This window comes from Perissodus microlepis, chromosome 20 (assembly GCF_051167445.1).
Source record: "Perissodus microlepis isolate ML-2025 ecotype Zambia chromosome 20, ASM5116744v1, whole genome shotgun sequence".
Taxonomy (NCBI): Eukaryota; Metazoa; Chordata; class Actinopteri; order Cichliformes; family Cichlidae; genus Perissodus; species Perissodus microlepis.
In genome coordinates this window covers 19,266,734-19,294,466 of record NC_140480.1, presented here as the reverse complement: position 1 = coordinate 19,294,466, position 27,733 = coordinate 19,266,734, and the positions used below count along the sequence as shown (strand labels likewise).

Genomic DNA, 27,733 nt, shown 5'->3' with positions numbered 1-27,733 from the left:
CATAACAAAAAGAATAAAGAACATAGAAGAAAAAGATGTCATCAATGTGCAAAAAGAGATTTTTCTGGTAGATAAAACCTAAAAACAGAACAACTGACACACAATTCAGACCAAGAGAACAAAACCCTCAAACATCAGTCACTTTGTGGATTCTGTCCTTTCACAAAATGACTCATTAAAACAATTTTTAGACACCTTGATGCTGTCATTAGAGAACACGACGCTCTGTGTGAAGATATTATTTACCCAGATCAATACTTCTTTTTTGAGAAGCAAAGCCCACACAAAAAGAGAGAAACCATTAGGTCCACTAATTATCATGTAAGCTATATCAAGCACCCCATTAAGCACATTGTGTTTATATCTTATGATGTCCACACTGGTAGGAAAATCAGATACAAAGTCTCTCTCATCACATTAGAGAAGGAGCTGCTGAAAGGACATAACTTATGTCAGACACATTTTCTTTAGTTCAAAAAGATTTTAAAAACTCTGACATTTGCAGATTTTTTTCATAATCAATCAACAGTTAGGAATGGAAAATATATTTACAGGGATTGATGTAAAAGTTTCATAGCGCCACTCATAAAAATACATAAATGATTTAAAATCCCCGTGTACCTCAGGACCACTGTGAGCAGGGTGCCTATTTTTAGATTGCCCTGTGAAAGTTCCTTTCTGACTACTTACTCTTAGGCTACGTTCACACTGCAGGTCTTAATGCTCAATTCCGATTTATCAAATCTATTTGTCTGCTTGTTCACACTACAAATAAAATGTTCACGTTTCTCCAACGTTGTCTTCCAAACAGTTTCACTGACATCTACGCTGGAAGGCCAGGAAGCGTTCGCGATGTCTTCTCCCACGCTGATAATTGGCGTCTGTCTTGTGTCAGTGACGTAAAAGACGGATTTAATGCGACATGACCATTCACACAGCCTCACTTTCTAAAACATCAGATATGTATCGGATTCAGTACCACATACGAAAGTGACCCAGATCGGATTTGAAAATATCGGATTTGTGCTGTTCACACTGTCATACCATGATCGGATATGATCGCATCCGACTTTTTTGACCCTATGCGACCCATATCCGATGACATATCTGATGATTTACATTAAGGGCCATCAGTCAAACAATACTGTTTGGTCTGGGTCTAAACAGAGCGCGTTGTGTGTGACACCTTCTTTTGTGCATGGGGGCCGCTTTGAGGGTTCACACTAGAGCGCGTTTGCTGTCACATTTTATTTGTAGTGTGAACGAGCAGACAAAAAAAATCGGATTTGATCAAAAAAATCTGAATTGAGCATTAAGACCTGCAGTGTGAACGTAGCATTCCTACAAGACTGCTCAAAGAAATCCTGCCATTGATTAATGCTTTCATTTTACATATGATCAACCTATTACTACGTATATACCACAGGCCTTTAAGGTAGCTATATAACTACATCCAGCTGTCTTAGCTAATTATAGGCCAATCTCCAACCTTCCTTTCACATCAAAAATCCTTGAAAGAGTACTTGTCAAACCGCTAACAGATCATCTGCAGAGGAATGGCTTATTTGAAGAGTTTCAGTCAGGTTTCAGAGCTCATCACAGCACAGAAACAGCTTTAGTGAAGGTTACAAATGATCTTCTTATGGCCTCTGACAGTGGACTCATCTCTGTGCTTGTCCTGCTAGACAGTGCAGCATTTGATACTGTTGACCATAATATTCTATTAGAGCGATTAGAGCAAGCTCTATATCTATCTAATAGACTCCAGTCTGTTCGTGTAAATGGAGAGTCCTCTTCACACACTGAGGTTAATTATGGTGTTCCACAGGGTTCAGTGCTAGGGCCAATTCTGTTTACATTATACATGCTTCCCTTAGGCAGTATCATTAGAAGGCTCATTCAATTATTATTAATCAGAATTATGAACAGAACTGACCTTTTTATTAAGCCATAGCACAGTCCACTGCTGTGCATTCATGGATTTAAACCTGTAATGTTCAGAGCTTGTAAAATCATTTTGGTTCTGTATGGGACATGAATACTTGAAAAACTGTTAAAGGTCAAATCTTCACTGGTATTTCTTGTCATCAGAATCAGGATCTATAATTTGGGACAGACTCAATAAAAATGTCTCCTACAAAGTCCTCAGACACTAAGAAAAAAAGCCTCAAATTGCAAAAGACAGTGAACATTTCTGAATATAAATTTGACTTTAACCATACTGTGAAATAAGCGTGTAGAATAGTTTTTGACAAATTTGCACCATTAATTCCAAAGTAAGTGATTAAGAGATCTGGTGCTCTCTAACAGAACAGTGTTACTGCAGCATAAATCACTGCTCACTGTGGTGAAGGGATCACGTGTCCCAGGAGCCATTGTCTCCCAAGGCAAACTGCTCCTGAGTGACTAAACATCAGGCTAAATGTAGATATTAAATTACTAGTGAATATATAAAAAGAGTTGGGGGTTTTTCTGGTGGTTTGACAAAATTGTCCCGAGTGTCAAACGGTTCAGCTGAGGAAATGCAGACTGCATGCTTGCATCCATGACTTCATTGTACTGACTCACATTTATTTTCACTCTGAGTTTTCTGCCCCCAACTATAATTAAAATGTTTTTTTAAACTATTATTTCCCTAATCCCAACATTATATTACATTTGTTAAATAATCTGATTTTCATCCAATAAGGAAGATGGCCATGATGTGACTTTGTAAACAAAATAAAGTTCACACGTAACACACATGATGCAGACATTTACAGTTTTAACCATTTATTCCGAGAATAGTTACATAGTTACAGAAAAACAATGCTTTCTTGGTTCTCTAATGGCTCCTGTCAGCTTTAGCTACAAAAACAGTATTTATGTAACAACATGTCAAAGAAACATTTCTGCACTCACTGGAAATCAGCACTAGAGGAATTCAAGATCTTACAACAGCTTGTGAACGGTGTGGCTCTGTGTGGTGCTCACATTGTGGCAGAACCATTTTGCATAGTAAAGTGTTTTAAAGTGGAATCGTTACGAGTCTCGAGAGAACTAAACGAGCTGACTCGTACAGAAAGTGGCAGCAGGGCAGGTGTGTAAAGCCTTTAGGAATAACAGTTTGGTATCAACCTCGCCTTTAGTGCTTATAAAAAAATGAATGTGACCAAAACTCCTGAGCAGCTGAGAGATTCAACAACCCAAAAATTTAAAAGGAAGACTGTCTATGTTACGCTAGCCTATTAGCAAAACTCCAAACGTTTTTAAACTCACAAATTTAATAACACATTCAAGTTGTGTTAGCATTCACCACAAACGGCTCTCAGAAATGGATCCAAGGAATTAGTATGGGTGCACTTCTCAGTATGCTTCACAACGAGACTATAAGTGTGTAAACATTACAAACATGTTTGTGACGTCCCACAACAACACTGACTCGCACTGCTTGGCCAGGTTTCAATGTTTCTGCAGGTGAATCCGCCTTCAAACACTGTTCTTATGGAAATACTTTAAGCAATCCAATCTATGTGTTTGTGTATGTAGACTTGTGACTTTCTGTCACCATTTGTTTAATTTATTTCTTACCCACACATCTTCATGTCCATGACCATAACCAATTAAAATTTGTGTCGGTTTCACAAACTGCCATTAAAACTATTCTGAGCTGTAGCTGTCATTGTTGAATAAAGACCACATATTTATTGCTCTGTTATACAGTATCTATGACAGAAGACCCTGCAGATGTAGATGTTACAATGGGATACGTTGTCACTAAGCAAAAAAAACCAAAAAAACAAACAAACCAAAAAATATCAGTGAGAGGTTGAATTAAAATAAGTCATTGAGTCTGAGGTAAAAATCTATCCCACTCAAAGTGCGTCTTGTATCACAGACTAAGATTGCTACAGAGACAGTAAAGCTAAGAAAGAGGTTTCAGAGTGCAGAGAATGAGGTAGAGGTACATCACAAAACACCTCAAAATCTACTGTATTATACTACTATGTAATACAGTGATGTGAAAGCCAAAGGAGCTCCTCGGGTCTATGCTGGAGTGAAGGCTAGAAGAGCTATCTAACACTGCGCTCTCCTAAAGTTGCTGTGTTGCATTTTGTTCTTTTCCTTCAAGCCTCATGGCTTTATTCATTTTCTGGAGTGACCAGTTTTCACAAATCAAGTCAAAAATCCCAAAAGTTTCCCAGGAGTTACAGGGGCTCCGATCAGCCAACCACAAGCATCCGTCCAACCACAGCATCACTCGGCACTGCAAAGAGTCTAACACACTTCAGTGGCTGGTTTGGGAAATTGTCTCCAGATGCTAATCAGAGGTCCTTCTGCCATAAACGGGTCAGTGCTGCTTAGATATGACCCGATACACATGATTCACGCTGCACCATTCAAAAGAATACAGAACCATCCTCAGTATCTTTTAAACATGGATGACTACACGTTACCACATAGATGCGCTTTTCCATCAGGTGCTCTTTGGATTAATCAGGAACAAATGTCCAATAGGATAGTGTGAACTCCCTGCTGGAGGGTTGTGTGGAGCTGATACAGGCCTGCTGCTTTTCCTTCAGAGCACAAAACTGATCATATGCGCAGTGTTTCTCCAGTGCGACACTGATCACGACCCCGAAACACCTCGGACCTGTCAGGACACTGACAGGAAGAAACTCTGGGGGTGTCCTGTTGTGTCTGGCATTAGCATGTTGGGATGCCTCGGGCCCCGATGTTTTTTTTTTTTTTTTTTTTTTTTTAGAAAGGGCCTCCATGAAACCAGACGTTGGGAACAGTGCTACTCACTGTGCTGTAGAACTGACCTCAATGTAATCGACATTAATCACTTCACCTGTCATTGGTTTAAATCAACGTCTCAGCTTCAGTTTCATGATTGTACTTCAGTGTTTGGACAGAGGGGGGCACGTTCCCATATGATATTAATGCAGCCTGGGATATTGTGTCAAACGCCACTGAAAGCAGAAGACTCAGTTGCTCAGCTTACATGAGATGAAAGTGGTTCCAGTAAATTTCCTTCTTGGTGTGAACTTTCAAAAGCGACCCACAAAATAGTTTTAGAAATCAAAGTGCACTTGGTGTACATCATTGTTAAGGCACAAGGTTGCACTGGGAGGTGAATGTCAACCGTTTACAGCTACTGCTATCATTAGTACTATGATTGAATACTGGTACAGTAGAGTGCAATAACATACAGTAACCTGTGCCACAGTCACAGACCTTACACAATTAAGGAAGAACAGGCCTATACTGGGAAGGATGGGAACAAAAGTCCACCACTACAAAACAGATGCACAGTTTCATGCCCAGGTCGCTCTCAGAGAAACGATGTGCTCCAATCGTCCCCAGTCCAAAGCACCACAGTGACTGTGTTGGAACTACGTGGAGTTGGAAGTGCGTCGTTGTGGTTTGACTTGCAGACTGGTCCAGACGGTTTCGGAGTGAGCGGTCTGTGACTCTGCGCTCAAATTATGATTGAAGAATTATGATTCCTCACAATTCAGCTTGTCAGGGTCCGTTTTTCCACTGGAGTCGATACCTGTGTAGGACACAGATGTAGGGACAAAGAATCAGCAGGTCAGCATAAAGGAGCAAAAGTCATTTCAGAAAGAACAAATCAATCAGTAGCAAAAGTAATAATACTGTCACCATAATGGGTCACTGGACCCAGTGGTTTGAGATGTAATATATTTTGATGTTTATGTTTACGTTCATTAGATTATCTAAGTTCATTTCTGTATTACCAATGTTGTCCTGTTATAGTTAATCGTTTCTTAGATTCCCCGGTGTTTAAGTCTCCCTCACCCTTCATGTGTTTCATGTCTGCATCTCATTACGTTTCCAGTTTTATTTTGAAGAGGTCTGGTGTCCCATGTTCATTGTGTTTAGTTTCACATCCCCCGATCTCCTGTGTGCATTTGGTCTGTGTTTTCATTCATTCATTGTCAGGTTGTCTGTTGAGTTCTCATCATGTCCACACCTCCGTGTTTTTCCATGCTCAGGTTTTTAATCATATTCAAGGTTTTGTTCTTTGTTGTGTTTAGTTTCTCCCAGCTTAGTTCTAGTTAGTTTCGCCTCAGTGTGCATCTGCCTTTTTGTTTTGTACCGTTCCCCGCCACAAATAAACGGCTTGCCTTTTGTTAAATTATAGTTTCGTTCCAAGTGTCTGCATTTGGGTCCTCTTTCTCCCTCCACACAGTCTGCCAGTGCAAACCGTGACAATTATACTGATTAAGTCATCAGCAGAAATATACATCACTTTGTAATCTAAAAAGTACAGCAGAGTGAACTATCACGTGAGTTTAAGTTAAACATCTGCAAACCTATTGAAATCACCAGATCTTCTTTTCCACAATGTACAATAAAGGTCACAAGATTGAAACATTCGCATGTTTATTCGCGCAGCCAGAACAGGTTGGAAAAAATTAGAAAACACAAACTAGTTTAGTCAAGCCCGCCAGGTAAGACTCGTTTTCTTTTGAGTATAATTCCAATATAATGAATAGCTTTAATGCGTATACACTAGAGGAAAATTATTTGATACTCGTCTGAATTTGTAACTTTGCTTACTTCCAAAGAACAGTCTCTAATTTTATAGTAGTAAAGACAGAATGTCAGCCAAACCATTTGGGTTTCTTGGATTACACTCGACAACTTGAAGCATCACCTCCCTCCACAGATTTCCTGGGGGAGGGGGAGGCTAAGCCACTCGATGACATTAATTTTCTTTAACCACACCTTTGTTGCCTTGGTGGTATGTTTTATTATTATTATTGTAGGGTCTTTACCTTTCTATATAAAGCGCATTGAGACGACTCCTCCTGGGATTTGGCACTATATAAATACAACTGAACTAATTGATGAGATCAATATCTCAGACATTTCATTGACTTGAAGCTAGAATCTGATTAAAATGTTTCTGAGCAGTGTATTTCTTCCAGTTCTGAATACTCGCACCAACAGTTGTCACCATCTTGCTAATTGTCTGTAGCCCATTCCAGCATTGTGCAGGTCTCTTATCCCTAATGTTCATTCCTGATCTCAACGTATGTGTTGAGATCAGGAGTATCTGACTGACAATCTGTAATCTGTGTATCGCATGGGTACTCAGCCAATCAGAACTCTGGCTGCTTTATAGAGGATCGATTACTGATTTTACTCAATGACGTACAAATCAATCCGTAACTTTCAAAATAGATGTTTTCTGGATTTTTGATTGATATTCTGTCCCTCTCTATCAAAATGAAACTATCAATATAGAGACTATTCATTTCTTGACCAAACTTAAAAATTCAGCAGCAGATCAACTATTTTCGCTCACTGTAATATGTGACATGCAAAATGATTTAGATCTCTTCTGAATCAAACCCTATAACAGGCGTTCTGTCTGAAGAGCCCTGCAAACTACTATAACGAAAAGAAATGTGCACTGCACAGGGATGCTATAGCAAAGGCACTGAGGTCACTGGGTGCAAAAGTAGAACGGTGCACATTTGTATGTGTCTACCTGCAGTAAAAATGACAGCACTGCCGCACACAGCCATACTTCCTGCTGTTGGATGTGTCCATGTTTGGTTCAGAACTGCTCTAATAATAGCTCACCGGCTGACATGCAACAGCTCAGGCTGGCAGCGCTTTGTTCCTCTTTTCATATGTTGCATAACATCACAGCACACGCTATGGACAAAAGTGGATCAGCTTAGCACGACGCACACGTCTGACATGAGCAATAAATGTAGTAATACAAAGGGTATAAATGGGGGAAAATAGACAAGTACAAACACACAGTGCTAAGTTTAAGATGTAAGATGCTTAAATTATTTTACTTTGTATAGAGAAAGAAAATATTTCACAAAAACTACGGGAGTAAAAATAGCATAACAATGGAACATAGAACAATGTGCATCCATAATGCCCGGCACAATGTGCAACACTTTCAGTCGCCATTTATTTTTCAGATGTTAATTTGTCATATTTTAATATACTGTAAACATTTTTTGGTAGAAACATGTTTTCATATAATATTTAGCATTTTAAGTGTATTTTTTCTTCTTCGCTGTGTGATTGGAGCATGAGGTGCTGCACAGAGGTTTTCCCTGTGTGTTTAATCCACACTGGAAGTCAAATGAAGGTAGCATCGCTAGTTTTAAACAGCACATTGTGTTACCATTAGAGAAATCATAGCTTTAAGTCTAGTTAGTCGTGTTTTCTCATCCTGAAACTAGCCGTCGTTAAACTAAAAAGGTTAAAAATGTGAAACTCCACTTTCACTGAATTCAACATGTAATTATTCTGTTTAACGTTCTTTATAAGCAAGTGTAATAAAGAAAACAAGCCAAGTGGAAGCTCAGTATATCCTGGACAGAACTACGGCCTGCTGCCTCCTCTTGTTTTATAACTCAAAGGCAGACTGCCTCATTAAAAAGCAGCAGTGGAGACCAGTATCTTACAGGAAGTGGTAGGACTGCCAGAGGCAGCAAACACACACAGCAACTTTCTACTCTTACTCATCACTCCAAGCAGTTTAGACTACAAGCCAGATTTAACCATACATTCATACACTGCTTTATCCTGCACACCTTATCTAAATCTCATTTATGGCAAATATAGAATATTCAAATTAATGTCGTCATCTATGGGGTGTGGGAAGAAACTGCCGTATCTGGATGAAATCTTGACACAGAATGGCCAACGTTCAAACAGGAGCTTTCCGCTGTGACAGTTTTAACCACTGAACCATGATTTGACCACAACAAATATGTTGTTCTCTCATGAGCAGATATTTAGGATGTGAGTGATGCTAATCTGACCTTTAATGCTGCAACCCTGTTAAATGTCAGGACAAATGTTAGGAACTGTGCCACAACACAAAGAATGAGGGGATACAAACAACAGCTATGGATGAAACCGAAAAAGCACATGATTTCCAGTATGCAATCCCAACATGACAAATCGTAAATGGACTAGTATTTATAGAGTACTCCTCTACTTTAACTGATCACCCAAAACTTTTTTTCATATGAAGTATTGGGAAAAGAACAGTGCAACCTTCTGATTGGCAGATGATCTACTCTACTTCCTCAGCCACCTTACAGCAGGTATTACAGTCATTGTTTGTTATTTTATTGTGAAATATGTGTAGTTCTGTTCCAACAAAGGTTCAAAACCCAAAGATATCAAACCATGTCAAACCCTCTTCCTGTTGGTCAAAATCCTCACTTTCTGCTGATCAAACTGTTTCTATTTATTATTTACAAGTCAAAATGAAGCTAGCCACAGTTGGCAACATTTAACCAAAGAGAAATAAGCAGGAGACCAAAGCATGACAGCACCACCACAGAGTTGTGAGTCTGTGGTTGATGGCATGCAGACTGTCAGCAGATTAACATCATGTAAAGAGCTTACACACCATTAGATCCAACACAGCTGCTGTGAATGGAGACAGCAGAGTGGAAGAGATGTGGCTCTATGTTATTCACTGTGAGAAAAGGTGGTTTGCTGGGCTGTACAGGAAGGCTGCCTATCGTAAATTATAGACATCCAAGCCTAGAAGCAGGGGTCAGCTCGAGCTTTTAGTCTTTTTGCTTCTGAATACACCACAGAACACGGTGAGGTGCTTCGTTGTGATCACTTGTGTAAGAACTGGTTTTTGCAGTTCTTCCTCAGAGCCCCGAGGACCCAAAGGAAATATTTACAAGCGCTGCAGCCACTCAGCTAGCCTGTTTTTACAACAATGTTACATAAGAACAAACCAGTGTGCTCATCACGCTTTCTCCCAAACTCTCGTAAAGACGGCTTCTCAGCATTTCTCAGCCGCCCTGTAATAGCCCACGCTTTCTGAGCCCGTACATAACATGGCATACTGTGCCTTCAGGCTGCTGTCCACAATCAGCATCCTCTCTGTTTTAGAGTACTAAAAGCCATATGAAGAGTGAAAGCATCAAACGCATTGTCTTTATAGCACATAAGCATTCTTGTGTCCGTGGCAAGGACAACATGCTGAAAAAGCTTGTTTGTGCTCTCAGCTCATATGAAAACAAAAGAATTCCTGAAAGTAAGGACCGTACGTGTGTGCAGTACAGAAGCTTACACTGCTCTGGACTGGACTGGATAGCAGTGACACACGGCTGCACACAAGAAGACAAAATGTTCCCGACCAAAGCTCCCATAAGCCATCGACCAAAAGCAGCACTCTCATCTCATTGTCCAGCAGAGGAGCGGGTGGGGGTGGATTAGGGGATGTCACGCACAACGCACATGGACATCAATGCTGACTCATGTCACTAAATATTCCACCCCGGCCATCCGATGCCACCTTTCAAACTATGTCCTTTATGAAGACAACACAAAAACACATGTTGTATGTTACTGACCACAGCGCAAATGATACGTGGGTGGAAACATTCTTACACACCCGCCTTGTGCATGTTAGTAAATCAGAATCATTCTCTGCATACGCCACATTTCTCTATACAAGGAAACATGCATGCAAAGCGCCTCATATATACAAGCATGTTTTCTCTATACCTAATGTTCACTTGGGGTTCATACCCACAGATGTTTGGCATGCAGGCGCTGAACCACCAGCCTTCCACTTAGCAGGCGAGCTGCTCTACCTCACCTTCAGGGGAAACTGGAGAACGTGATGATCATGTTGTAAGACAGAAGCCTGCACTATAATAATATTTAATAATCTATATTTGTTAAATTGTCCTATAATGATGATTTATAGTATTCTGAAATGTCATAAGCCACACAATGCTCAGAATTAGAATGAAAGTAATTAATTGCACATAAAGAAAACCAGATATAAAGGGCTTAAACCTTTGAATTTAGATTCAAAGGGCCACCTACACATTACACTCACAGGAGCAGTCCAGCCATGAAGTTCCTGATGTTCAGTTTTTGTTGTTACTCAGCCCTCTCAACTTGTAAAAGTAAGCCTGCTTGATTTTATCCACCTGTAACAACAGAACTGAAAACAAAGTACTAAGATGGAGCATTTTTAAAGAGAAGGAAAATGCCATAAATCTCTCCTTGTATGTGACAGCCAACAGACTGTATTCTGGACTGTCAGTGTAATCACAAATGAGAAGACTCACTGCACACATAAGAAAATGCTCATTTGAATCACACAAGGAGTGATTTGCCTATCACACATGACTCTGAGCTGGTGGCTTGTTAGCCTGGACTTTCCAGTTTCTGGCAGCCTAAGTGAGCCTCCCAGGTATTTACTGTAAGGTTGGAGGATATGTAACAGTTTTCCAACCGACAGTCGTCAGTCCAAAAACCGACGATTAGTGATAAATATTTTGATTTTTAACTGACTTTGTTTAATTTTGTATCTGTTGTTTGGTCTGTAAGCAGATATGGTTAGAGTGGAAAAAAGAAGCTTCTCGTTGTTTCCCTCCGCACCATTGTGGGTTTTTATTTCAATAAAATCTTTGTTTATTTCTGAACGTAGGCTGCTGCCGTTCTTTTTTTGTTGTGAGTTTGAGTAAACGAACGTTTGGGCGCACTCTTCAGCGCTGTCATTTTTCCCATCGACTGCTTCGGTTAGCTTCGACCAACATTATTAGCAAACTTACTCATGGGCAAATAAATAAATCTCTTGTAAAAACCATCAGTGAAACACTCAGCCTATCATCGATATATATCGTCCAATCGCCCAACCTTCATTTACAACCATGTTGTGCGTCAAACACGAAGTGGTTGTAACAATATTGTTGTTAAGTTGAGAAAATTTAAGTCGCTTTAAGAGCATTTTTTCCTCCTCTATGATCTCCAGTTACCACACTGCTGCATCCAGATGAACTCATTCAGCAAGAAAACGCTGAGCAGTAATTTTACTTTGTGTTTTTTTTTTTTGTTTTTTTTTTACTCTCAGTTACTTTCCAAGTCTGTGCTCATCACTCAGTACAAATGACTTGTATACAGGCACATAGCAGTTTTCAGTTTTCCAGAGCTCACACTGCAAAGCTCATTTACCTGTTCACACACACACAACAGCATTTTATTCTTTCTACATCTCATTAATAGAAAATAAGACATCCATCGTCGTGCTGACTGGATGAGAGATCATAAGATGGCCACAGATTCAACACATTGTGCTTTTCCTCGTTGGTCTGAAATTGGTGAGCGTGATGGTTTCTCCCTCAGTCAAACATGTCCTGATATCCAGTAAATATGCACAAGCAGCAAAAACTACAGCCTCCCCTTCTCTCTGTGTGCTTACAAACACTAATCCCTCAGGGTTTTCCACTGAACCACAGCCATGCTGTGAGCCGTTCCTGTTGCGTAACATGCTATCCAATCATGACACGAGAGAATGAGGCCAGTCTGCGACAGGAAGCTAACATGCAGTGGCATCTTCAGGTCCGAGAGACCTTACGTCACAGAATGAGGTCTGTGACAGCGAACAGTACTGTGGAGCTGAATGCTTAATCCAGGCAAGTGGAGAGTTCAAGTTCAAACAAACAGGAGAATGATTTAGGTCGCTGAGCATCGCCTGAACAGCCATTTGATGCACTACAAAAGGTTTTCATTCTAAACAATCTCACCAGGACATTTTCATGCACACACTGCCACAAAAGTAGTTATTCTATCCTGATATTATGAATAAAATAATCCATAATTTTACAATGTTGTCCTGATATATCTATAGTGGGTAGGCTATAATGCTGTCCTGTTTGCAGTGCACGACACAGGGCAGGAATATGGATGTTATCCACTTCCAAAACAGGAAAAAACCCAATCTGTTCCTTTTCATGTAAGCTTTCGTATTAAAACAAACAAAGAAGAACAAAGCAGTCAGTGAGACTAAACTACAGTCTCCAACACTTTTGCAGTGCATTGGTAAGGCTTGATGCAGCTGCTCTCTATGCACTGTTCTTCAGCTAATATAAAGGTCACTTGAAGTGTGGAGGTCTGCAGCGAGTAAATGGACTGGTTCTTATATGGCACTACTCTACATGAGTACTCAAAGCTCTTTGTATATCCACTTAGTCACACCCATTCAAACATGCGTTTTTCAATAAGTAAGTGCTTCCTATCTACCATTCACAAATATCTGACATGCAAACTGAAGCAGTCAAACCTTCGCATTAGTAGATGAGCTGCTTGACTTCCTGAGCTACACTGACTCTGCAGAAAGTTGGCGACCTCGGCGTATTATGCACCGTAACGTCGCCTGACCCCGCTCTGTGATTTTACGTGGCTTATCACTTTGTGGCTGAGGTACTGGCGTTCCCAGTTGCTTCTACTTTGTAATAATAACAACAAGCAGTTGACTGAAATTCTCAAGAGCAAAGACATTTCACAGCTGGATTTGTTGCACAGGTGGTGGCGCAGTGTCACACTAGGATTCACTGAGCTTCTGGGAGCAATTCATTCTTTCACACATGTTTGTAAAAGCAGTCTACAATCCAACGTGCTTGATTTTACACACCTGTGGTGATGGAAGTGACTGGAACACCTGAATTCAGTTATTTGAATGGGTGAGTGAATGAGTGTCTTCCAGTTAAGGTTTAAGCATCTCTCCACACTGCTAACAACAAACACTGTCACAAAGATCCAGCTACTGAGTAGGGATCAGCAGGTTTTAGGATTAGAAAAAACAAGGCTGATAAGGATTACCAAGCTTAGGAAGCTTGATACTGTTCTGTACCTCTTTGTAGAAATATCTCAGGCCAATTTTCTGATTAATCCAAGTAAAATTGAATTTTAATGTTTAAACTTTTTATCCCTTTTCCAGAAAAACTTGCATAAAATTATTTTGCCTAAACGTTGTAGTCAATACTTAAGGCTAACAAACTTTAGGCTGTCTGGATGGTTACAGCACAACACCAAACACCACGTGCCATGCTGCAGGACCATTAGGCAGCCATTGGCACTACCAAACAATAATCAGGTCTGTCACATTCATTCTGCACATTTCTTCTCTCTGCTCCATTCACTCGCTTGCCATCTCGTCAAAATTGCAACTTTATAAGCTTCAATAAATGAAGATTACCCACCAGCAAAAGCTCCTTCGTTGGCTCTACTCCTCCCCGCTTCAAAACCACCCCTCAAATCAGGCGAGTCTCCTGAAAAGCTGGCTTATCTTGGTGCTGGGTTCAGAAGTTACATCACTACTCTCATGCTCCAGTCAGTTCCCCTGAAAATTAACCGTCAAGGATTTCTACTTGGATTGGAGCCCCACCACAGTGGGCCCTAAAACGAGAGGCATCAGCTTTCAGCAGCCTGACAACACAGCTTAACGTATCCAACTGTGCTACTGATACCAGGATGCTAGCTGCACCCTCGACCATTCCTCCGCTTCTATATCTAGATCCAGGATGTCGATTTATCCAACGCAACTGGCCCTGGCCTAAATGAAAAAGTAACTACCTAACGCTGGTTGTGCAAACCTTGGCTACCAGAAGTTCAATCAAGCTTTTTGCGACAAATGTCTTTCACTTTGGAGGAATTTTAGCCAAGTTTTCTTTGCAGAATTTTTTAAATTCAACCACACTGATTTTCTAACAAACTGCCTGTTTAAGGTCATCCCAAAGCATTTCAATAGGATTTTAATGCTGGACTTTGACTATAATCTATATTTTGAGGGTTTTTTTGGGGGGGGTGGGTCACTCTGAGGTAGACTTGATGGTGTTTCAGATCGTCGCCCTGCTGCAAAAACTAACTGAGCTTCAGATGGCTGCACATTCTCCTTCAGGATGTTCTGGTAGAGAGCACCATGCTACCACCATGTTTGACTGTTGGTGTTCTTTATTTGAAATGCTATGTACGTTTTTATGTCAGGTTTAATGGGATGAAAACTTTCTAGAAAGTTCAACCTTTGTTTTATTAGTCGACAAAATATTTTCAAATATCTTGTGGCTCATCCAGATGTTTTTTATTAACAAACATCTGGAAATGTGAGATGAGCCTTTGCATTCTTTTTAGTCTACAGTGGTTTTCAGCTTTGCGATTTTTGCTCAGTCTCTTTGTTATTATTGAATTATGTTCATTTGTAGATATTAGTTGTTGGCTTATCTTTGTCTGATATTAAAATCTGTTTGATGCCCTGGTGTTTCCCACTGCACACTGATCACAAAGGCACATAACCAAGTATGAAAGAGCTGGGTAAAGTGGTACGAGTTAGGGCTAAAGCAGGGAACATTGTGGGGTTTTTAATCATTTTCAGAATAATCCAAAGTGAGATTTACATATCACCCTCTTCAGAATAACACTGAGCATAAGGTCAGGCCAAGTTTTCACTGATCATAAATAAGCCAGGCTGTGTATCACGAGAGGTTTATTGAACAGTCTCTGCGGTGATAAAAACTGAAGTCAGTGTTTTCCAAAACTGTCAGGTGTGAAAACAAACCACATAAAACACATTTACTGTACAAATGCCAAAGATCCAGAAGGCTTATTCAACGCTTTCTGATTTACTCTCGCACTGCCCCCCCCCCCCCCGACACACAGGCTGTTTGCCCTCAGGCCAGGGTTGTACCCCGTTTGGTTCCCAGTACTGATCACGCAGCCGTCTTCCTGAACCACCCTCTCCTCTCCCCTGAGGACATGGACACGCCTCCTCTCACCTACCATAAACGCTTTTGTATTTGTTCGTTCATTTTAAGCAAGACTTGTTTTGTCAAACACGATCATTTCAAATGAATCCCTCATTTTGAATACGGAGATATTTTTACCCCAGTTAATCCTGCAGTGACGTGCGAAGCTCTGGCAAGATGTCAGCAGAAGTTGGGTGTATGTGAAGTGAAGGGACAGGTCTAGGATGTCACCTGAGGCTTTGGTTCCCATGAATCAAGAGATCAGCAGAGGACAGAGATAACTGCTTTTCTAATTCATTTTCAAACGCGTCATTATAATTAATTATAACTTGGCTCTTGGGTTATAGTTAGTAACAAAAAGCCTGTACCCAAGCCCACTGTACTTTTTTCCCAAATTCGTCAATTCATATTTAATGGCGAGTCAAACAAAATTCCATCACAGATAAAAATGTTGGTGACCCTTATGTTACGTATGACAAACGCAAGCTGTACCAAAGCAATGATACCAACAATACTGACAGGGAAACTTTTCTATATGTATGTGGCACAAAAACAGTTTGCCCTCTGCAGACTGCCAAATACATTGTGACAAATAACTAAGTCAAAGAAAAAATTATGAATTCATTATTTTATTTTTAATCAGATGCTGCCTAATTTGTCTTTCGTCCCACAGAAATGGTCCACAATCTACTCGATCAATCTTCTAAGACAGGGGTCAGCAACCTTTAAGACCCAAAGATCCATTTGGACCCGGGTTCAACATAAAGAAAACACTGGGAGCCGCAAATACTTTTTGACATCTAAAATGAAGATAACACGGTATATATTGTTTTTTACCTTTATGCTTTGTGTGAAAAACTAAGGTGTGTTGCTTATGAAATCCATGAAGTGCTATAGAGAAAATTACATTTTATTTATTTATTTAACACATTTTGAACTCTTAAAGAAATATAACAAAAGGAAAGACACCCAGCTGAACTAAAATGATCCATGTAGCAAACAAAAACTGTTGTGAGCCTCCACCCTTATATCGCCTTTGGGCTTTTGGAGCCTTGACCTGACTTTTAAAAAAATAATTGGAAAAAAGCACTATGCTGCTAAAAAATGAAAAATAGATATTTGCAAAATTCTGCCTAAATATGTATTTTACCACGTTAATGTGTGTGGCGGGGCGTGGTCTGCAGGGGAGGCGGACGCACCTGAGCGGCACATTAATGGACATTAAGAAATGTCCGTTTCTTAACTGAAGGATTGTGTACTGTAGCAACCAAGATATAAGTAAGCTCACCTTCAGTATGAAATGGACTGGCATTTCTGGCCTTATTGACCACTCAGCAATTTAAACTCCCAACCACATGTAATCATCGACTCATATAGTTCTTTATTCTATACGATTTAAGCACTTTACCGTCTCTTTCCCACAGCATGTATTAGGTAAGTAAATGTTAACCTCTGCCAGGCCTCTGGTGAACTCTGATTAACAAATTAAGTTTAATTTAACCATATGATAAAAACAATTAATCTTGGCATTACAGTTCTTCTGTTACAACATTTTTTTGTGAATGTGCTTCCTTTCCTAACAGACAGATGAGGTCATGGTTTATAAAGACATGAATCTTACCTGGGAAGTTGAAAGGTCCCTTCTTTTAGTGGTAAGGGAAATAAGAGGTTATAGGAGGTGCTGTCTGTCAAACAGCACATGTGACTTGGTCCATCCGCACCTCCAGCTGGAGGGCGTCCGGTCGGTCCTGAGGGTTTACTGCAAGCATCTCGTGGAGGAGTTTCTTCTCCTCCTCAGACATGGAGCTTCTGGCCTTCTGAGGAATATGGAGCACCATCTTGGGGTTCTCCAGCAAAGCCTCCCCAACAGGGACAATTTCCGAGCCCTGCCGAACATAAGTACCCAGCAGTTCACGCTTGGACTCTGCATCAATAAATGTAATCCTTTCAATCATTGCCCAGATGATGATGCCCAGAGCAAAGATGTCAGCCTTGGCTGTGTAGTGACCCTCCCACACCTCAGGAGCCATGTAGAAGTCCGAGCCGCAGGCTGATGACAACCAGAATTTGTTTATGTTGACCGAGCTGTTCTGGATGCTCCCTCTGGCACCTGCTCCTGCTACGGGATGTTCTTCACCGTTTCTGGAGGTCAGACCAGCACAAACCTTACTGAGTCCAAAGTCAGCCACTTTAAGAATAGGAAAACCAGACTTCTGTGAGATAAGAATGTTGTCTGGTTTAAGGTCGCGGTGGACGATACTGTTCCTGTGCAGGAAAGCCACAGCACTGGTCAGCTGGCGCATAAAGTTCCTGTTGGTCTGGGGATCAGGCCGGCGGGACAAAATGTACTGGTTAAGGTCCCCACCGTCACAAAACTCCATAACAAACCAAAGGTAACATGGTTCCTCCGAGTAGCCCAGGATACGCTCTCCTGCAACAACAAAGGGAGCAGATATGAACAGTGGGATGACGACTGTCAAACACCGAAATGAAGTCAGCTGCTGAGCAGTTAAACCCGGTCGTGCTCTCTGCCGTGACAGTGACCAGCATTGAAGAAAAATCCGTCATTGACTCAAACAAGTGCAGTGCCATGTTTCACACCATTTCTGCACAGATGACTTTTATCCATGAGAACTCACATGCCGACAGTTTACTTTGTTTTTTCTCCAGGAAAGAAAATTTTAAAAGTCAACTGCAAGATTCTGGTAAAAGCTACTGTTATGGTACACTGTGGGACCGTTTAAAGAGGAAGGGAGGGAAAAGTACTGTCACTGGTTTGTGATTGCATGCAACAGATCACAGTCTGCTGACACATTTAGCTGCGCCACTTAAAATAAAGCTGTGCTTGAGGTTTCAAACTTCTAATCTTTTAGTTATGGGGACCTATGAGGACTGATGTGTACTGTATGAACATTATTAAAGCCAGATCAAACTGGGTACAGAGGTTTTTGAAAACTACTTTGAACAAAATCTTGTATTTCTAGTTCTTAAAGAATTGTTACAGTATAGACAGATAAGACTTATCAGTTTACATAATGCCCAAATGATCAATATACTGTAGCTGCCATACACCAGTATTAGCTGACATTCTGTACAGGTCCTGGTAAATTACCAAATCATGCTCCTATTGACACTGGAAGTTATTTACTTTCTCATCACTTCAAAGTCCATTACCTGTCCACAATGATAACATTGAATTTGCTAGATTTTCACAGGCATTAAGCAAAGGCTGCACTCAGTTATCATGCTTGTGTCATGATCACTGACTGCGTTTGAAAAACTTGTTAGGTGGATCACGACAAAAGCTGATGGGCCATGAAGATACAAATCAAATCCTTCTCAATGTTTCAAATCTACAAGCGTTCTTTGTCATCGCTTGATGGATCCAAGAGATCCCAGTTTAGGATTAATATTTTATTCAGAGAGCCTCAGTGGTGACACTTACATAACAGGCAAGCTATTAAAAGAAAACAAGACTGTAAACGGGGCCTGTTCAGAACCCAGCTTTTAACATCAGTATTAAGATGTTAGATGATGTTAAATTTCAGTTTGTTGAAGACACATTTAAACATCACTAAATGTATCTCTGGGCTGATGAATGTAAACAAACAATATGATAAATAGGTTAAAATTGCACTGATCATATTAAGTTAAAAATGTAACAACTCTGCCATTGACATTGCACTGTAATATTACTATTTAACATGTCACATTTCAGTTAACAAGGGCAGGCTGTAAGTAGTACACTGTGTTCTCTCGTGAGCAGGGCAGCACCGTGTACTTTTCTGTGCCTTCTATAGGTAGTAGTGGAGTGACGTCACGGCAGGCTGCAACGAAGTTGACTTTAAATGCTCTTTAGTGAATGAAACCTGCACCTTTTAACATATGTCTACAGCACTTTGGTGAACTCAGCAGCATTCTCTTATTTGTAACGGAGTGTAAAAATTCATTGTGTCAAATAGAATAAATAATAAACCAGGCTCACAATACTGCTAACACTGCCTATCAGTAACTACCCAACTTCAGCGGTATTTAAATATGGCCTTTTGTCGTTTCTCATTCTGCTTAGATCTTGAATGAGACATCTCAGATGAGACATTGAGTTTGCATTTCTTAGGCCGGTAAAATCACCACGACACAAGCTCCAACAGCAGCTCCTGTACTTTCATTAGTGTACTGGTGATACTGCACAGCTAACAGCAGCGTGTGTACCTTTGAGTGAAGTCTCCACGAGCCGCAAATACTGCTTGGATTTCTTGTTTCCGTGGCTCATCTTCTGGGCCAAGCCGTTCCTCTGCAGGACACACTCTTCCAGCTGGACTACATTCTGGTGTCGGTTCTCCAAGCTCGTCAAGGCCCAGAATTCGGCTAGCGCCAACTCTACTTTCTCCGGGGCGTCACACTGCAGCCTCTTCACCGCTACCCTGGCCCCTGTTTTCCGAGCTACAGCCTCGTACACCACCCCGTAGCTTCCACGACCGACCTCTCGTAGCAGGCTGTACCGGGGAGCCACGACTAAGTGGGGCTCCAATAGGTCACTGCGGAGGAAACTGATGGGGAAGCAGTCGTAGTCGTCCTCTTCCCCCTGCACGAGCTCTTTATGGTTGTTATCGTCCAGCGCTATGGAGCGCAGGACTTTGCTCATCTCTCGTTTCATCTTTCCGGCCACACTCCGCCTGCAGCCCCGCACAAAGCCGCTTACCTTGCGCCTCTTCCTCCCGTCGTTAGAATCCATAACTTCTTTTTTGTTAAAAGTAAGCATGGAGGCTGGACGTCTTTCTTTGTCATTACTCTAACCCTGCACTACGCTACGACGTCCTTACTTCTATCCGCGTGCTTTGATATGTAAAAAGTCTGCGTGTTAACAGTGAACACAATCGTGCCACATCGAAGCTGTAACAACTTCTTTGGCACGATAAACAAAATGTTCCAGCTCGAGAGAACAGAGGGCGTGGCTTAGCGTGCAGCTGCGGTGCGCGCTGATTGGTGGAGAGAGAAAGTAGCTCGCGGAGATTGAGCCAGCATGCTGGATTTGTTTTTATTTTCAGACGGGACGGTACTCACGCGTGGGGCTGCTTATTGATAAGGCCGTGAGCTTCAATTATTCGCCCTACTCATACAGAGGGACCCATCTGTGGCAGATCCACGCATGAGTATTCCGTGTTGTGGCAGTACGCTAGTTTATTATGTTTTATCACGAACTGAGCATAGATGAAAAAACCAACACGTTTATCTAGTTTACTATCTGAACGGGGTTATTATGGTTTTGAGATTGAACCCTCAAAAGCCTTGCAGCCCTTTTATCAGTGGTAGTGCTCGGTTAGTTCTGAGAAATTAAAGTGTTTGCATGGAAATGCGAAAAAAAATCTAAAGTCAGACAATTTAAAATCTCATTCCATATCTATCGCAGTTTGCGCGCTTTTAAGGAAAAAGGAGAACGTTCTTGTTCGATTCCTTGGGCTGAAATACAAAACAGAAGCATGGTTTACATGGCTTTTTAATTAACATGATTTAAAAATTATTTACTGAAAATAAAGAATTATTGTTTTCTTGGAGTTGATAATAATAACAATTTCATTTTATTATTCCTTTTTTGGTGACTACTCAAAACAACTTTACAATGTCTCAGCAATTACCCTTGTGTCACAGTCTGGCTGGGGCAGACTGTATGTGTTTGCAAAAGAGGACTCAAACGCAGACCAAAAACTGAACGTGGCGTGGATTTAACAAAAAACGAGCCGTTTATTGAGGCTAGCAAAAAAGGTACAAACAAAAGGGCATTGGTGAAACTAAACAATAACCTAAACTGGGTGAACTAAAACTAAACATGAAAAAACCTTAAACATGGTGAACTGACATGGATACCTGAAGTTGTGACATGGATGAGCAGACAACCTGACAAAGAATGACTGAAAGCACACGGACTAAATACACACAGGAGGATAATGAGGGAAGTGGGAACACATGGAGAAACAGCTGACACACATGAACATAACGACATCACAAGGAGAGAGTAAAACTAAAAACATTGAACATAGGAACACAGGACCCCTTCAAAATAAAACAGGAAATATAATGAGACGCAGACATAACATAAGACACACAGACATGAAACACACGAAGGGCAAGGGAGACTTCACAGGGGTTGAAAACACAAGGGGGAACTAATAAGCAAATGAACATAGGAAACCTAATAAGCTTAAACATACACTATAAACATCAAAAGAACTAAAACTCAAAACACTGGGTCATAAGACCCAGGATTGTGACACCTTGACAACTTTTTTTTGCAGTTTTGGAGTCATGTATAACTCTGGATGATTAGGCGGTGAGATAACAATTACATTATTTTACTTGTTCCTAATTCAATATTGTTTATTTGTTCTTATATCGTTTACATATCTGACAGCTGTCTACCGTCTTTCTCCATTTTTGGGTTGAGTTTTACACGTTGCATTTTATTTTTTTTAAATTGCCTACTTGTGATGGCCAAACCCACGCTCTAAAAGTCGGTAACTCCTATGTATTTTTTCATTTGAACATAATAGCACACTTTAGTTTCCAATAAGTTTATTGTTTGGTTTGGATATATTTGTTCTATTTGTAAGCGTGCACATTTAGTTTACTTTTGTATGCATACCAGTTCATTACTTTGATTTTTGACTTACCCTTGTTTTTCTTTCCTCTTACCTGCCATGATCCCTGGGAGTTGCCAGACAAAACATGGTGGCCAGGGTTTAAAGCCCTTAAATACTAAGCGAGATAACTGGACCGCACCACCACTTCTTGCTGAAGGGGAGAATGTGTGTTTTCTTTAAATAAAAAACAGTATTTGTACTTAGTTAAATATTGAATTTAAGGTTTAGTAGTTTTGATTTTCTTCTTTGATCTTTTGTTTGTTAACAAACCAGACTGTACATCATTGTTTGTTTACGACTGTGTTTTGTTTAGTTACCCCCTCGTGTGTCATAGTGGTCTGATCAGCCATTATATAAACCCCTGTGTGTCATTTCATGTTTAGGTCAGTCATGTTTGTTTGGGCAGTCATTTAGTTTGTTAAGATTGCAGTTTTTTTGCCTGAGTTTAGTTTTGTTTCTTTTATGAGCTTAAGTGTATTACTTTTGTAAATATAATTTTGGGGTTAAATAAATGGCAACTCTATTTTTCTATTAATTTCTGGTACTCCTGCTTTTTCAACTCGGTCCATCACACTACTACTGTTTCAAATGTTAGTTTAAGTTATAGATATATATACACGCTACCAGTCAAATGTTTAGGCACACCTCCTTATTTAATGTATGTTTTTCTTTATTTGCACTACTTAATATATTGAAGATACAAACTGGAGACATCAACTATATGAAGCAAGATATATGGAATTATGTAGCAAAAAAAAAAACAGGTAAAAACTCTAAATATGTTTTATATCACAGATTCCTCAAAGTAGCCGCCCTTTGCTTTGTTGACAGTGCTGCAAACGCTCGGCCTTCTCTCAGTGAGCTTCATGCTGTAGTAACCTGACATGGTTTCACTTCACAGGTGTGCCTGTCAGGGTTCATTTGTTGCCTTCTTAATGAGGTTGGGACCATCAGTTGTGTTGCGCAGCAGTCAGGTTGGTACACAGCTGACAGCCCTATTTGACAACTGTTAGAATTCATATTATGGCAAGAACCAATCAGCTAAGTAAAGAGAAACAACAGCCCATCATTACTTTAAGAACGGAAGGTCAGTCTGGAAAACTTGAATGTGCCCCAAGTGCAGTCGCAAAAACCATCAACTGCTACAATGAAACTGTCTCACCGCCCCAGGAAAGAAAGACCCAGAGTCACCTCTGCTGCTGAGGATAAATTCATCTGAGTCACCAGCCTCAGAAATCACAAGTTAACAGCAGCTCAGATTAGAGCCCAGATACATGCCACACAGAGCTCCAGTAGCAGACACATCTCTACATCAGCTGTTCAGAGGAGAAAAGGTGAACAGATGGTCTCTACATGCATGGTTCCCACCATGAAGCATGGAGGAGGAGGTGTGATGGTGTAGGGGTTGCATTGCAGGGATACAGTTGGGGATTTATTCAAAACTGAAGGCACACTGAACCATCATGGCTACCACAGCATCCTGCTGTGACACGCCATCCGATCTGGTTGCATTTAGTTGGACCGTCATTTATTCTTCAACAGCACAGTGACCCCAAACACACCTCCAGGCTGTGTCACGGCTGTTTGACCAAGAAGGAGAGTGATGGCGTGCTGACCAGATGGCCTGGCCTCCACAGTCACCTGACCTAAACCCAGTGATGGTTTGGGATGAGATGGACCGCAGAGTTGTTCACAAAGGACCAACAAGTGCTCAGCATCTCTGGGAACTCCTTCAAGACTGTTGGAAACCATTTCAGGAGACGACCTCATGAAGCTCATGGAGAGAATGCCAAGAGTGTGCAAAGCAAGAATCAAAGCAAAGGGGCTGTTAGGAAGAATCTAAAATATCAAATATGTTTTGAGTTATTTCACACTTTTTTTGTTTATAGCAAAGTTCCATATTTGTTCATTCATATTTTTGATGCGTTCAGTGAGAATCTACAATGTAAACAGTCATGAAAATAAAGAAAAACCATTAAATGAGAAGCTGTGTCCAAACTTTTCACTTGTAGTACATACATTAAAACAAAGGAAAAAACAAAGCTTGCAGAATTCTAATGAGCTTTATTCTTCAACACAGCATGAACTCTTTTAGGCAAGCTTTCTTATAATTTCTTTAAGCAGCCTTAAGAAATAGTTCTCCGAGCTTCTTGAATGACAGTACTGTTGGCTGCCTTTTGTTCTATTCTCTGTCATGAGATGATCTCATTCTGCTTCAATCAAAATGTGGTCCTGGTTCTGGGGAGGCCATTCTCTGTCTTCTGCTGTGTGTTCTTCTGTACATGTATGCTTTAACTCTATTGACATTGTGTTTGGGATCATTTTCAGACTAAAAAATTAAGCTATTGCCAATCAGGTACTTCCCAGATGATATTGCATAATGGATCAAAGTTCAACATTACTTTTCTGTGTTCATAATTCCATTATTTTTGACAAGCTCCCCAATACCACTGGCAGCGCCTCCACCGTGGTTTCCACATGTCACTAGACAATGACTGTTTTACCTATTTCCTGCCCTCCCCTGTACATACTGATGATGACTTGAACCAAAAACTGCAAATCTATAAACAAAGAAAAACTTTGAGAAAACTTGCTGAAGACCAGGTTGGTTTTCGCAGCCGGCGAGCATCATCTAATCATACCTTCCCTATTTCAGTTACTGCTGGAGCAGAGAGCACTGCAACGCGCTGAAGCGCACAGTGAAGAGCCACAGAGACATGGTGAATGAAATAAAAAGCAAAACACAAGCTTCTGAGTCTTGGCAGGTCCTCTGTGTTACAGTGAGCAACTGAACATTTTGTCCTCAATGTTAATGTGATGGAAGCAGGAAAAATGGGCGAGCATAAGGATTTGAGTGAGTTTAACAAGGGCCAAATTGCTAAAACAGTGGGTCACAACATCTCCAAAACTGCAACTCGTGTGGCTTATTCTCAGTCTTCAGTCTGTTTGTATCTATCAAACTTGTCCAAGGAAGAAACAGAGATGAACCAGTGACTGGTCCATGAGCTGCCAAGGATTACTGATGCATGTGGGGAGCGAAGGCTTCCACGTGTGGTCTGATCAAACAGACGAGCTACTGTAGCCTAAATTGAGAGAAAAATTTAATGCTGGTTATAATAGAAAGGTGTCAGAATACACAGTTCATCACAGTTTGTATGGTGCTGCATGGCCACAGACCAGTCAGTGTGCCCATGCTGATTTCTGTCCACAATGTGTCTGTGAGCTGGAGCACAGAGCAACAAAAGAAGGTGGCCTAGTCTGATAAATCACATTTTCTTTTACATTAAATAGATAGCCAGGTTTTCTCTTTCAAAGTTATACTGCACCCTGCCACAAAGCAAAAATGGTTTAGGAATGGTTTGAGGACAAACAGCAAGTTTGAGGTGTTGGTTTGGCCTCCAAATTCCCCAGATCTCAATCCAATGGATTAACGTGGTTTTCCCACGATGTGGTTTATTCTCTGTGAGGTTTCTCTTGTGTGTTTGTCTCACTCCTGTGTCGCCAGTGTGACCTGTCTCTCTGTCCCTCAGTCTCTCCCCCTCTCCCTCTCCCCCTTTGTGTCTAACTCCTGTCACTGTTTCTCTTACGTGTCTTCCCCTGTTCGTCACCTTGTGTCTCATCTTTTGCCTCTGTTTGTTCATGTTGTGTTAAGCCTGTGTGTCTTAGGTCTATGTCCCCATGTTTCCTGTTTTATTTTGACAGTCTTGCGTCCCATGTTCAGTGTGTTCAGTTTTGCTTCCCACTGTGTCGTCGCACCTAATTGGTTCCAGCTGTTTCTCCACGTGTTTCCACTTCCCTGATCTCCCTCTTGTGTGTATATGTTGCATCAGTTTCGCCTTGATCGGTGCAGCTGTGTTTCTCTTGTGAATCCTTCCTTGGCTTCCAAGGTGTTCTTGTGTTTCGGGTTTTGCATTTATTTATTTAGTTTTTCCCAGTTTTTGCCTCCTGTGGTCCTCACAAAAATACACACCATCTGCCTTCACCATGCGATTGTAATACCTACCTTGCAGCTTACAGGATTTAAACGATCTGTTGCTAACATCTTGGTGCCCGATATCACAGCATACCTTCAGCTGTCTAGAGAAGTCCATGCCTCGATGACTCAGGGCTGTTTTGGAAGCAAAAGAACAGGCAATACAATATTAGGCAAGTGGTCATAATTTTATGCCTGATTGGTTTGTTATATGGTTTGCATTTTATTTTTCTGTTTATTTACATCCTAAACTTTGGATTCTCTGAGTAGAGAAATGTCTGCCACATCGTCCAGCAAACCTTTACTGCAAATCTGTAGAAAACTGCTTACAGTTCCTAAATGCAGACAGGGTGAGGAAACCGTCTTCTTGTGGGGTTTTTTCCATGGGATGTTCACCGTCTGTCTCTGACATTCCTAATTATATTGTCCTTCAATTTGGAGGAAATGTTAGTGCTCACTCTAAATACTCCTACATCAAGCTGGTTTGAAGAACACCAGCTTGAAATCGTCCTGTGGCACAGGCCCAGATCAGTCAAATGTGGCATGTTTGGAGCTGAGACCAACTGACCGTTGTAGCAGAGTCCATGCTTACAGATACTGCTAATCATGCACCAATCAGTTACCTGATTAGCAGCACATTGGCCACCTAATACGAAGCACCAGTGGCAGAATGAGCTTTTCAGGACTGCCAGAAAAGATCTGACAAGTGGACACAAATACTCAACTCTTCTGTTCAAATGCATTTTTTTTATAAACGTGTTGCCATTTAATGGGTGTGGTGGGGCGTGATCTGCGGTGATCCATCCGACTACACTTCTTCTTCTTCTTCTGGTCTTACAGCCCCAAGCAACTGCTTTTACCAGTAGTTAGTGTTTTGCCCATTCTGACAATTTCTTTCTTGTTCTCCACAGAACCATCCAAGGTGTACTCTCAGGGGCAGGAGAACAAGATGAGAACAGCACCACCGAGGCTGGAGACAAAGCAATACTGGAAGAGCATATGGGAGAAGGACGCAACCCATAACGGCACTGCTCAGTGGCTAGTGAGCATTGCCGCAGACCACAGCAACCTCCATAAAACTTCACAGTGGCAGACATCCAAGAAAGGTTCTCCAGTATGAAGAGTTGGGCAGCACCAGGCCCCCAGCATGATTCACACCAGCTGAAAAAGCTGACTGCACTTCATGAGCGTCTAGCAGTACAAATGTGTTCACTGAATACCTCAGGAATGAATAGCACACAGGAGAAATATATAGAATCAAAAGGGATATACAAAAACAGAGATGATTTTTAAATAGAAAGGTAGACATTAGAGAAAAAGTTGCAAAGTGCTTGGAAGTAGTGCAAAGAAAAAGACTTGGTCTGACTAGAGTCCGTGTGTGTGTGTGTGAGTAGCTTGAGTTTGTGTCTCCTGAAGACCATTATGGCTTCTTTTCTTTTAAGGACGTTCACCATCAGGTTATTTTCTGAGCACCAACAGGACAATTTTTTCTCTGCCCTGTCTAATCTCCATCAGAGATGATCCCAGACATGGTGATGTTATCGGTATACTTGACAATGACGTTGGTT

At 41.0% G+C, this 27,733-nt stretch overlaps 1 protein-coding gene across 1 annotated transcript; it reads right to left on the bottom strand.

The window, feature by feature from the left end:
* Positions 1-2,755: 2,755 nt before the first annotated feature.
* stk35 (serine/threonine kinase 35) lies at positions 2,756-20,494 on the bottom strand. The gene is made up of 3 exons (XM_084917665.1): positions 19,767-20,494; positions 17,176-17,985; positions 2,756-5,539 (listed from the first exon to the last, which is right to left on the bottom strand). The coding sequence occupies exons 1-2, from the start codon at positions 20,314-20,316 to the stop codon at positions 17,243-17,245; spliced, it is 1,293 nt and encodes a 430-aa protein (XP_084773791.1). The 5' UTR covers positions 20,317-20,494; the 3' UTR covers positions 2,756-5,539; positions 17,176-17,242.
* Between the last annotated feature and the right edge of the window lie 7,239 nt (positions 20,495-27,733).

Coding starts and splice junctions, on each gene's coding strand:
- stk35 (XM_084917665.1), bottom strand. CDS start 20,316: ATGCTTACTTTTAACAAAAAAGAAGTTATGGATTCTAACGACGGGAGG. Junction 17,986..19,766: donor CGTGGAGACTTCACTCAAAG/GTACACACGCTG, acceptor TTGTTGTTGCAG/GAGAGCGTATCCTGGGCTAC.